Genomic DNA, 13,679 nt, shown 5'->3' with positions numbered 1-13,679 from the left:
GTAACAAAACAAAATAAGCCCGTACGCGATTCATCTATGCCTCATGTAGCACATGATAATTGTAATTTAATTATTGTATTGGACCAAAACTCATATTTGCCATACAGCGGTTATAATCGATTCAGAAGTGCCCATGATGAATTTATAAAAAATCAAATTTTAATTTGAATTGTTTACCAACTCAAAATTCACAAAGTAAGTATGTATATAATTTTATTCATATATAATACTTACATAAATATAGCCTCAAATCTTGATACACAATCTTTACAATGAAAAATAAATATACACTCCAATATAAATAAAGTTGTATGAATAAATGAACATTGTAGAATGTTAGTCTCCAGAAATTTGTTTATAAACATATATATTTATTATAACACAATATTGGTTATGTTTACAACATGTGCTGTTTACTTGGTTGTATTGAATGACTTACTAAATGACACTATGCGCATGCGCATGTACCCTTGAGACCGAAATGAATATAATCATAATAATGAATTTTGTGTTGCATCGGCGCGCGCAACTTCCATCACACGCCAAATGTGTTAAATCGGCGCGCGCAACTTCGTCACAGGCCAAAAATACACTCTGATCTGTTTTGCCAAATGCGTCAAAAGAAGTATAACTTCAAAAATAGTTAATTAAATATTAAAATATAGTTAGTTGGAATGTTATATAATAAAAACGTATTAAAGGTGGTTTCACTATATAACTTATAAGCTTCAAGGGAAGAACTTTATAATCTTTAAAATTTAATATTGCAAGTTATTCTTTTCCATTGAACTATGAATTAATTATGCAAAGCAAATTTAAATTAACATTTAAAAGGACCGTAAGTGGGTTGGTACTTTAACAAGATTTTCCGATGAAGTAGACCAAACGGCTTGAAGGAGCTTCAATTTTACATAAATTAATTAATATGTCCCACGCTACATACGCTCAACTATGCAAAATTATCATACACTCGTAATATTCTCGCTAACTCGTACTAATGTAATTCGTGTGTTTGCAACATGTGTGTGCGTTGCGTGTCTACGATCGACTGTAATTTCGTTAGACAAGCCGAGAATAGTATAATATTTTATTCATCCCTACTACTATATAATATAATAATATTATATTAGGTAACATAAAATATATGTATATATTCACGTAATATATATTTTAAAGAAAAAAGAGAATTGTATAGTCTTACTCTATACCGTATTTTTAATGGCCTTGGAGAGAGTTTCTTCCATTCCAAAATTATGTAACACTCTGGAGGGAATGGAATAACTGGGCGCCAGGACAATTGGGTGCCGCACTTTATAATGAAATAAATAGGCGTTCGTTAGGATTTTATACAGAAGGAAGCCGAGGAATTATAATCAGTTCCTATCTACTACTTAGTAGTTTTTATTCCATTTGTGTTGCTAGATTTCAAAATCAGCCAAGTCAACAACAGATGAATAGGATAAAAACAGGTTTTTGATTTCTCAAGTACACAGTCACAAGGGTTAAAGTTTATATTATTTTGAGTACAGAATTTTTAAAATAATAAGTTCCACATTCCGATAATGCAGAAATGTTAGAAAGTAGTAGTTCTTCAGCAATTGACAGAAAAGTCAAAAATACCAAATGATTTTGAAATCTAGCGACACATTTGCTCTTAACATAATGTTTTATTGTGGATTGAGAATTATCATGGCTGAAGCTTTATATTATAAAAAATAAAAGCACTCTCTTCTTGTTGGAACTTAAACATATGCACAATTAAATTATTATTTAGGTGTGCATATTTAAATTCTAATAATTAATCACTAAGTATTAAATAATAATATAATAATTTGAATATAAAAAAAATAATAATAATAAATATACTTATAGGTATTTTAAAATTCTAATTCTAAAAGTCTAATAAGGTGTTATAATCATTATTTTATATTTTGTTTTATCGATAAAATGATCAAAAATACATAAAAACTTAATAACAATCATATGAGTGTTTACAGTAATCATAATACTATCTTGATCTCACGCCCTATTTTCATATATCTCTTTGGCATAATTGAGTACGTCGCTCTTTGTCTCATAAACTTTTAGATATACCTCTTTTGTTCGTAATGGGATGCGATTCTCTGTATAAAATGTGCATTATTTTTAATTTATAACAGGCAAATTAAATCTGACGGATGTATATTATTACTGGATAATGCTATCGATTTTGAAAATAAAATAATTTTAATTATATTATGTAATATTAATGACATGGCCAAAATATATTGATGACAAAATGCATATTAACTAAAATATTTGCAGTTTAAAGGGCTGGGTAATATAAAGTGTCATTACACTAGTAGCGAAGGGTGGAGGTAGGCTGTTAAGTTCCGCCATAAATAATGCACACTAAGCTTTGTCACTCATACGTTTTTGTAATTTCATTAAAATAGTAGTACAATTATTTACAGATGGTATTGATTAGGTTTTAAATTCATTGAAACCCTGTGAAAACCAAGCCATAATAAATAATAGTAAAAAAATACTCATATTATATCTATAAAATATATAAAATTATGCAAATATATGTACTCTTAATCCGATGAAAACAAATAAGAATGAATGAAAAAGTGTCCACAATGTTGTTGTATCGCCCAAAATATACTAGAACTAGTATGGTGTCGCTTTTCGCTAGGCAGGGTTTAAGTGATTTTTAAAAACTAGCCACTACCATCTGTAAATTGTGGTCTTAGTTAAAAAAAAAAACAAATACGACGTGTGACTAACAAAGTTTAGTGTACACCATTTACGGCAGATCTTAACAGCCTACTTGTTTATTTTGCTACTGCAATACTGTAACGGAAATGTTAACATGTTCTTTTCGATGCCCCGTTCTTCTACTTTTTTGAATTTTGTATAAATACTTTTATAAAATTATATTTTTTTATTTTTTTTCAGGCCAATCCAAGCTACGTAAAGCGCCACAAATCCCCAGAGTATACGAATGAGGAAGGCCTGCAGATAGCTGTCGTGGGAATACATTTCCTCGTGACGCCTCAGCATTTCCACACCGGCAAGCTAAAGGTGAGGCGAATTTAAATTGCATACTGTAGCTATGATGATTTAAAAAAATGTTAATATTAAGGTATGATACACACGAATATAATAATTATAATATTTTTTTAAGAATAAAATTATTTGATTTATAAAACCAATTTTCTTTTAAAAATGTCAAAATATTGTTCAGTTCGGTAGGTATGAGGTTTTTGAAAGAGTAAACAACATAATTATTATAATCGCTCTCCATCTTCTAAATTCCTTGAAGAATATTATATTTAGCTCTAGTTTAAGGTTATCTTTTGTTTATCATTTACTTATATCATGGAGTTTTTTTACTTACTTCATCATCATCAGCCGAGGTCAATCTACTACGGGATGAAGGCCTCCCCAAGCTCCTTCCAATTCTCTCGGTCCTGCGTCGTTCGCTGCCACGTATTTCCGCCGAACTTTACCAGTTCGTCAATCCAGCGGTTTTTAGGGCGACCCTGTGGCCGTTGACCACTGGATGACGGCATTCTTCCAGCGGCGGTCCTTTCGGCGAGCAATATGCCCCGCCCTTCTCCATTTCAGCTATTTGGCAACGTCTATTACATCGCGTACTCCTGTCTGCTTCCTAACCCATTCGTTTCTCTTACGGTCCTTTCGCGTGATGCCAAACATACACCTCTCCATGCCTCGCTGTGCGACTCTTAGCCTTTGGACATCTCTCGTGTTGAGGGTCCACGTCTCGCAGCCATACGTGAGTACGGGTCGCAAACATTGGTCGAACAGCCTAATTAATAATAATTAATAATGTCATTTTATATTAAAAAAAACATTAAAAAAATATATATTTGACATGTTTTCATGATTTCACTGATACACTAAGTTAACTTAAAATATAAATAAATAATAGAAAACATCAATCTATATAAACATTTAAAGGATTTAGTAATCAGTATTCCATTCTAAGTGATCCTGCAAAATCTACCTTGTCTACAATGGGTAAAACTAAACTGTAACTTTGTTATACTATAATATCATGTAAATTGTATTAAACAAACTACTTCTAGATAATTTAGGTGATGTTGCATAACATTTTTGATTGCTGGAGAGGTACTCACCATTTGTGACAGATGTCAGAAAGGGTTCTTTATGTTATATAACCTAAACGGAGTGGGTCTCTTTATTTATATAGTAATATGTATATTTTCTTCTCAAGACAATTTTAGAATTATATTTAGGAAGCAACCAAAAACACACATTTCTACCCTAGGGGAATTTAACAGGCACGCTTCCGGTGTAGGTATGTGGAATTTTTGAACAATGGAGGGAAAAATATAAAAACTGTGGCTAAATTACATTATAGATTTGAATACATTCGATTTCTCCCGTGTAATAAATAATATTATATCATGATATTCTGGATGGTAGCCATTTTGGCAAAATCAATAATATTGTATTACATTGTGTCATTCAAACTACGAAAACTTAACAAGGCAAGAGAACAAAACAAAATATCCTCATCTGGATTTTAAATAATTATTTAACCATTTAAAATAATTTATTCATACTATTGGTTACATAAATAGCCATACATTATGCTCATAATGTATCGCTAAAATACTTATATCACTTTGGTTTGGCAACCTTATTAGATTTACATGGGTTTTATCTCTCTTCTGAGTTACCCATATTATCACATTTTAAAAAATGAAGGGTTGAAAGTCTATAGGGTCTAAGTGCCAAAAATATGAATCAAAGATATAACAAAAAAAAGAATAAAACTATATTATATAAGAAAATTTACATTTTTATTTTAATACAGTTACAGAAGAACATCAGTATAATATGATAAGTTAACATAATTCTAAAGATAAAGTAAACAAAGGAAGAATAAAATATTTAATTATGGACAATATTGAAACGTTCTATGTAGAGGGGTATGTAGAGGCATATAGACCCCGCCCATATTTCAATGGATTTGTGTGACAAAAATGGTAGAGTTAGGAACTTAGAACCGTCTGAATATCATTAGGCTTGGCATATAGATTGTATTGTTGTTTTTATTTAATAAAACGCATTTTTTTAGTACTTATTCCACTTTAATTTATATATTAGGACCGGTTTCGTCCGCCTCAGTGGGACATTTTCAACTGAGCTGACAATTTGAGTTGAAAATGTCCCACTGAGGCGGACGAAACCGGTCCTAATATATATTAAAGTGGAATAAGTACTATAAAAAAATTGCGTTTTATTAAATAAAAACAACAATACAATGCAGTTCCACCATGAATTGACAGTTAACAAAATAAAAGAAAATATAGATTGTATTTAAGTAAAAAAAACTTGTTATAGGTTTTTTTTCGAATTTATGTGAAAAATATTGGTTTCATAATATACTTTGTCTTTACTAATTATTAGTGTGGAATTTTTTTATATTTTTTAAATCCACAAGTAATTGGTTTCCAAAAAAATGAGGCTTAGTTACCTTCATGCGATTTAATAATCAGTCATTTTTTTCAATAGGCTTTTAGAAAGAAGACAATGAAAAAATATGTAATACCTAAGTACCTATATTTCGTAAAAACTCAATATTTTTTTATCGTTGAACATCTTTTCGTAAAAGAAGCCTGTTTTATTCATTACTTAAAAAAATATTTCCTATGCCAAAAACAAGGCAATTTTTAATAAAAAAAATATCGTTCTTGTGTCATTGTCTGTCTACTTTACGTGACGAACTTATTACATCACAAAGACAATAACGACCCAACTTCGACATTTGATGCAGGGGGATTGTTTTTGGGGACTTTTCGGGGATTTCTGATATTTGACGGTGAAAAGTGTCAATCGCACAAAAGATTTTTTTTCCCAACGCGGAATTTTTTTGTGAAGGTTTTGTGTAGAACAAAGCATTTTTTAACCAACATCGCAACAAAAAAACACGGCCAAGATAGGTATTTTAATTTTGAGCCACCTTGAATAGGAAGCTTTATTAAAATATTCCGGTTATTTTTTACAAAAAAATGTATTTATTATGGTATTACGTTTGAACCAAAATATTTTATGCCTACCCACTATTGACTATAATTTAAAAAAAAATTGACTATAATACAATACAATTATTATTGATTTGGCTAGGAGATGAAATAGGGAACTGGATGGTAGGTTGGTTTGACTCCAATAATAAGAAGGTTGATGCGTGCATTGAACGAACCCTGGTTTTATTATCTCCTTCCAAATAAATATTAATTTATTTATCTCAGCTGATCTCTTTCAGATAAGAAAGCTTACGGAGAATTGCTGTGCTACGGTGTAATGTAATACGTACAATTTACATGTAACCGAACACTTTACGATTAAGATACCATGGGACGTCACTTTTGAAGATACTATTCAGGTGCATAAATTCACTCCATAACAATTTGGTTCTGCGAGCAATCTCTTTATACCAGTGGCGAAGGAGAAAGAGGTAGGCTGTGGAGATCATAGAAAAAGAACACACACAAGAAGAAAATACGATATAATTACTGATGATAGTACTCACTAATGACAATGACACACTAATACGATGAAATTTCAAAAACTCACTGACTACATAAAATTGAGCGAAGAGTTTAAATTACGTATTTTAATACATTTATACTTACTTATTATAATGATTAATTGACTTAATAATCAATAATCATTAAATACAATTTCTTTTTATTTTTAAAAACAATCTATGTTTATTATTATGCGATTAAACGCCAGAGGAATATTTTTTTTAAATTATCAAATTATTAATTATTTTGGTTATGACAATAATATTATGTGCGATGGTTTTAGGCTCTGCGATAGGAGCCTACCATTTTCATACAATTCGATAGACTGGGCAGGATAACGTGACGTAAAGTCCACAATTCCTTGAGAAATAATCGACATTTATTTACGTTAAGACAGATGGCACGCTGTGGTATATATTTTTAAATCTTTGCAGATTTCTTGTAATCTGTATACTACATTCCTACATATACGAAATTATTATGTCGTTGGCAAGTTAAATTATTTTTATAGAATACAAAATAATCAAGTGATCATATACAAAATATATCAATATGCAATGAAAACTATTTTTCTTAAGAATCGCCTAGTATAGAGTCTTCGCCACTGTTTTATATTTACAAGACTATTATTTCTCAAAACAACGCAGTTTTATTGATAGTGTATCACTTCCGTCCAATTATATAACTATCTTATTTTAATTCAATTTTATTTTGGAGTTATTTAAAAATTTACAAAACATAATCTTTGGAGTATAATACTCACTAGAGCGTAGTTAGCAGTGGCTCGTAACTTGTTACATTTATCTTGTTACATAACTGTCAGACGTCAGTTACATATCAGTGTGGTTTCTAGAAGCGCTGTTTTTATTTTCCAAATTAACTTACCTTTCTCTACCAAAGACTATACTCACTGTTTTCCGGCTTGGTTAAGTGAAGTAAAATTCAATTATCTCAAAACTACAACATAAGCAATACAGCCTGGTTCAAGGGAAATAAAACTATATTATGTTGTGTATCCATAACTCTCCTCTCTATATCTCCCCAATGACAATAAATTAAATTTTGTTTAATTCATCGAAACCCTAAGTTGCAAATTATATAAGTAGGTAGTATTTTTAAGAATATTCAATTGGTGTGATTTCGACTATTGCAATGGGACCCCAATTTATCCACCTTATCTAGCTGAGTTACTACACATTAGTTAAGTGGTGAATGGTGGTGGTAGGCTGCTTATCACTGACAGACAATTTTTACTAGGTGGATACTTGTAGGCCAGCTATTTTCGGAATAATATAACTCCTTTAAAAATATGAAATAGGAACGGAATGATAAATATTTGTGAAAACTTACCACAACACGTTTATCAAGTTTATCGTGTATAATTTCATACTTACATGATAAATATTGTTTATAAAATAGACACAGAATGTTTATTCAGAAGTTATGACGTTTACAAGAACCCGCGAATATATTCGCCCGTGGCCTGACGCGACTTACATGCTTTTGCGAGTTAATTCGTCCATGGCACGGATCAGATAAATAGTAAACATTAAACTTTGACGTGGATGGTATTGGTTAGTTTTTAAAAATAAATTAATCATGCCTAAACCAAACCATAATAGTTTTGGTATGTTATGGGCGATTCGACGAAATAGTGCACACTTTTTCATTAATAGTTATTTGTTTTCGTTGAATTAAGAATACATATTACACAAAATGTCGTTGGTTAGTTTTTATAATTCATTAAACCAAACTATAGTAGTCTAAAAATAGTATTCTATTTATTAAATATCCTAAATTGTGTATGATATAATGGCATAATTTTAAATATTTTATAAATAGATGAGTATTTTTTTTACTATTATCTAGTGTGGCTTGGTTAAGCAGGGTTAATTAAATTTAAAAAAACTAACCAACACCATCTATCTATAAATCTAGAAAACAAATACGTATAACTGAAAAGTTTAGTCTGTACTATCTATGGTGGATCTTAACAGCCTACCTCCATCCTTCGCCACTGCTACACACATATAAATCCTTGTATGTGAACCAAGCATCACTAATATTACTTACTTACGAGTACTATTTCATATTTATATAATTGTAATATAAACACTTGTACATACATAAACTAATCGTGACAAATATAATTAACTTACTTTTTCATATGTATAACATTTTAAATGATTCTAATATCATTCAACTCGGACCATTTAACATGATAAAACTTAACTCAGCTCTAAGAGTAGAACCGGGTTGTTTCATTGCGGATCGAAATCTTCTGAGTTCTTTCCCTTTTATTTACACCAGATTAATAATTTATTGACGAATAAACAACACTGAAGATTAACATCCATCGAGTCTTATTACCGACATACAACTTCTACTGGACCACGTGAAGAATCGGGGCTCGTTGGTAAGGATTTCTGTTGCCGAACACATAACAATTCAGTGGCGAATGATGGAAGTATCTAAGCTCTTAAGATATGACATAAATAGAGCATACTAAACTCTTTCAGACGTACTTATTGTTTTCATTGAACTAAAATTACAAAATGCAGATGGTGCTGGTTAGTTTTTAGAAATCAATTAAGCCCTGCCTAAACGAAACCATAATGATTTATATAGTATGTTGTTTGTGATCTGAAAAAAAATGCACACCTTTTCGGTCATACTTTTAGTTTTCGTTTAATTAAAAATATATAAATTATAGACGGTATTGGTAAGTTTTTAAAATGAATTAAACCTGCTTAAACCAAACCATACTAGTTGAGAGATTTGTAATTTGACAAAAATCGTGCACACCTTTTCAGTCATAACTTTTGTTATCGTTGATTTAAGAATACATATTACATACAGTGTTGGTTAGTTTTTTTTAAATTCATGAATTCCTGCCCACCAAACCATAATAGATAAAAAATATTAGTCCATTAAAAAATATTTTAAATGATTTTATGGCATAATTTTAGATATTTTATAGATATACGATAAGTTTTTGAATATTATTAATCATGGCTTAGCTTACGTAGGGTTTAAATGAATTTTAAAAACTAACCAACACTATCTGCAACCTGTAGCCTTAGTTCAATAAAAACAAATGTGTAACTAGGTATAGTGTGCACTTTTTATTTATATATTTATTAAAAAACATAATGAGTTCATAACAAATTATTAATTCAAAATGTTCAAAACATGATAGTATTTAAAACGAAAAGAACAGTTAAATCAAGTTCTTATATCGGTTGTTAACCTACCCCCACCTTCGCCACTACTTTATATTGTGAAAAATTCATTACGTATTAATAATATTATGATAATATTAGTATTTATATCATTTATAAACGAAAGCTTTTATTTTCTTAGTTCGACTTTTTCTTAAAACTCTGCTTAGCTGTCTCAAAGATTAGTCCCGACTCAATACTGTTCAGGGTCACGTCCCTTCGCTTTGGCATTATTAATGCTTTTAAGTCCAACCTCGCATTTTTCACTCTGGTGACACGTGACCTCTGTTCTCTATTTGTGTGAGAAGTCAATATTTTTTCAGAGCGTGATTTGTACGGCTATGTGTGACAGGTGAACGAGGAAGGTAAAATTTTAGTATTAAAATAGTCTTTAAAATATTTTTCAAACCGGATTATTTATTACCTACGTACTGTTTTATTACCATATTAGATATAATATTTTTCGGATATCACTACATTAATAAAATTTCACATTCTGGAATATTTAAACGATGTTTTAACAAATGGGAAAAAATCTCAATTTACTATTATTTAACACACAAAATAACACAATTATTATTGTGATCCATTTATTTACGAATATTATTACCAAAATAAATATTTATCCAGTAGCAAATAATAATGGTTAGTTTAGAAATGCAATAAAATATTGTTATATAAATACTATAATTTTTGGAATGCTGGGAAATATTTTAAATTTTGAGCGGTATACTTGAATTATTTTTGTTCATGAACAACATTATGATTTCCATAACGTTTTTACATAGTATGCATGATCGGTGTCATTTTGCGTTTGAATTATATTGTCGAAAAACGTAGCGAAACGTAGGCGACCGTTTCAGACTTGTGCAAGTCTATGTCTACATAATCTATTCTATTCAGTTATTACCTGCGCAAGTATATACTTAGTATAAATAATTACAAAATAAGAAAAACTTTTATATACCACGTCTTTAAATTTTCTCTTGAATCATATAAACTTGACAATTCTATGTATTAATAAAAACTTTTTATTGTACTTGATAGAAATACTTACTGAATAAATATTATAGCATACTGAAATGTCATTTTGACATTTCATATTAATTTCTATAGTAACGCACGCATATATTAATAAATTAGTTGCTAAGACCCCCTTAGCAACCAACAATAATAACTTTCCATACAAAATAAAATTAACTGAAAATTAATTCAATTCTGCTTAAAAATGGCTGAAAGTATTAAAAGAATGCATTGTCGTAGTGTTATGATATATTCTAAAAGTTTCAAATGTCTAGCTAGTCAGGAAGTTAGTTTAAAATCTTCAATCGTCCAATACAAAATCTTGGACAAACAAGAAAAAAAATGTGCTGGACACACAAGAAATAATCTGTACCAGACAAACAAGAATACGAGCTAATAAAAACGTAGTAAAATTAAAATATTCACAATATATTGCTTACATAGTCAAAAGACGTAATATTATCATATACTTATAATAATAATTATGTATGCAAACCACTAAAGTAGGTACACAGTTATATCTGTAACCGATTTTACTCTGTAATATTACAACATTCAATAAATTGACCTGCTTTAGGGATTAGGCGTAAGCTGATAATGACAGTTTTATAACAATAATATGGCATAAGGTGTAGGTATAACTAACATTTTAAAAGTGCCAAATTCTTAGAATGTAAGTCAACTCACCGGTTCATATTTCAAAATTTATATTTTGATTTTAGTGAACATTTCAAATTATAAATTCAAAACCTTCACCGCATATCTTGAGGAGAAAAAAAAGTAATATGTAACAGGATTAACAATATTTTTTAAAATAGTAATTAAAAAATTAAATAGAAATATCATACAATATCACATAAAAGTACATCGGATTAGCTTAGTAGATGATATTTAAAAAAATATGTTACTCAACATACGCTTTAAATAATACTCACACAAGTGTAATATATCAATATCCTTACAAATTTGTTTGAATATAGGTATTGACCTCCCAAGTGGCATTACCAATGGCATGTTAGTTTTGGGTCATCTGGGAGATGCTTCAGATTTATGAGATAGTTATCAGGCACACACGCTGCCCAAATCACAGAACAGATTAATATATAGAATTCAGATAGGTTATATTCCAATACACTGCAGTTGTCAGAACGAAATACACGAGTATTCTTAACACGTGTTTAAGTTTATCCCATATTCTTCCACATTCCATATCAGTTGCTTGTTTCTCCACACCCGTTAAGAATTTCAGCGCATCTATTCTATAACACAAAACTCGCCGCTATCTAGGGTAGGAAAGTATCCAATAATAATTACTTGTAATAATTACAATAAGTTAGTTGTGATTGTTACAATAAGTGCATCAGCATCTTCCTTAGCTGTAATAAATTTTAGAGAGAGATAGACAGTTTTGAAAGTTCAGACAGCTAACTTATTGTAATTGTTACAATAAGTGTTAATATTTCGATACTTTTCTACCGTAGTTAGCTGCCGTAAATGCCGAAAACAGTCTTGTGTATAGAATAGATGCGCAGTTCCCATTATTTCTGAGTTCCCTGACTCAAGTTGTTGTTTATCGTATAACAATATGTATCATGTCTTTATTTATTTTTGTCAATAAAAATATTTTCTTGTTTATTTAAAATCAGATTCGATGCACCGCGAGCATGTATGGCGTCTACTGGCAAAGCACTGAAAAGAGCATAGAAGAAGAGAAAACTCGCCCTGGACCAGGAAACAATGGCATTGGAAGAGGTGGGGACAACTCCATAGGAGGAGGAGGGGTGCCACCGGAAAGTCAACACGTGGCCCTCATGTATCCGGTTCAGGGCACTGCCTATGATCCTGATCCACCACCCAGTATCAGGGACTCAGCTCATGCGTTAGGTAAATATACCATTATATTATTATTCGATAGCTAAGCGACTTGTATCGTTGACTAGAATCTAACTACATAATAATAGTAGCAATTCAAACAATCTTGCAAGAGGAAATGTAAAGTTTTCGTGTAAAAATTGTTTTGAGTATATTAATATTACAACAGAAAAAAACAATTAAGTGCTTATGTCAGAAAATTTGTAAAAACCTTTTAGTATTTTTATTAATTGTCATTTCTTACTAACTATAAACTTTCAATGCAGTTACATAAATTTCAATTGCTTAGAAAAATATTTATTTTATGACATAAACATAAATGGAATATTAACTCTTATTATTTGCATACATAATTTTTAAAACACTTCTGATAAAATAATATATTATAATCTACAGAAAAAATCTTTTTGAAAAATGTAAGACGTTGGAATCGAACCTGCATCTCTCGGTATCGCGCCCATGCAAAAAAATAGCTTATTAAAAATTATAAGCAAGTTCAAATAATTTTTAACAAAAAAATCTTAGAATGATCCGTGGCGTCAGGTTGTAATTAAAGTAATACCTAATTTGATTTAAAATACAAAAGCTGATCGCCAATAGTAGATCAATTTTTGAAAAACTTATTGAAAAAATATATTATAACCAATAGAAAAAATCTTTTTGAAGAAAAATAAGACGACCCGCAGGAATCGAACCTCCATCTCTTGGGAGTCTTGGGTTTCGCGTCCACGCACATAGACCACTATGCTACAGGTAACATACTTAATTACGACAAATTTTAACTAATGGCTCTTATAATACTCTCTGAAGCGCTTTCTAAATTGAGCTACTAGGTATTAGCTATCGTTTTTTTGTATTTTAAATCAAAGAAGATATTACTTTAATTAAATTAACTTGTGACGTGTCTTACTTTTTTCAAAAAGATTTTTTCTATTAGTTTTAATATTTATTTTGTCAGAAGTGTTATCAAAAATTTTGTAAGTATGTTCAAATTTAT

General features: G+C 30.1%; 1 protein-coding gene across 1 annotated transcript in view; it reads left to right on the top strand.

Moving 5' to 3' along the window:
- Positions 1-13,326, top strand: part of LOC147078746 (uncharacterized) — a 223,625-nt gene extending 210,299 nt beyond the window's left edge. Inside the window, exons 5-6 of the mRNA XM_085957675.1 lie at positions 2,941-3,066; positions 12,457-13,326. Coding sequence (XP_085813801.1) covers positions 2,941-3,066; positions 12,457-12,729 — 399 coding nt within the window. The 3' untranslated portion in view covers positions 12,730-13,326. The remainder of the gene's footprint in view (positions 1-2,940; positions 3,067-12,456) is intronic.
- The last annotated feature ends 353 nt before the right edge of the window (positions 13,327-13,679 follow it).

Source organism: Rhyacophila brunnea, unplaced genomic scaffold (genome assembly GCF_057557595.1).
Source record: "Rhyacophila brunnea isolate RB1 unplaced genomic scaffold, BYU_Rbru_1.0 scaffold_11, whole genome shotgun sequence".
Lineage (NCBI taxonomy): Eukaryota > Metazoa > Arthropoda > Insecta > Trichoptera > Rhyacophilidae > Rhyacophila > Rhyacophila brunnea.
This window is presented reverse-complemented; position numbering and strand designations above follow the sequence as displayed.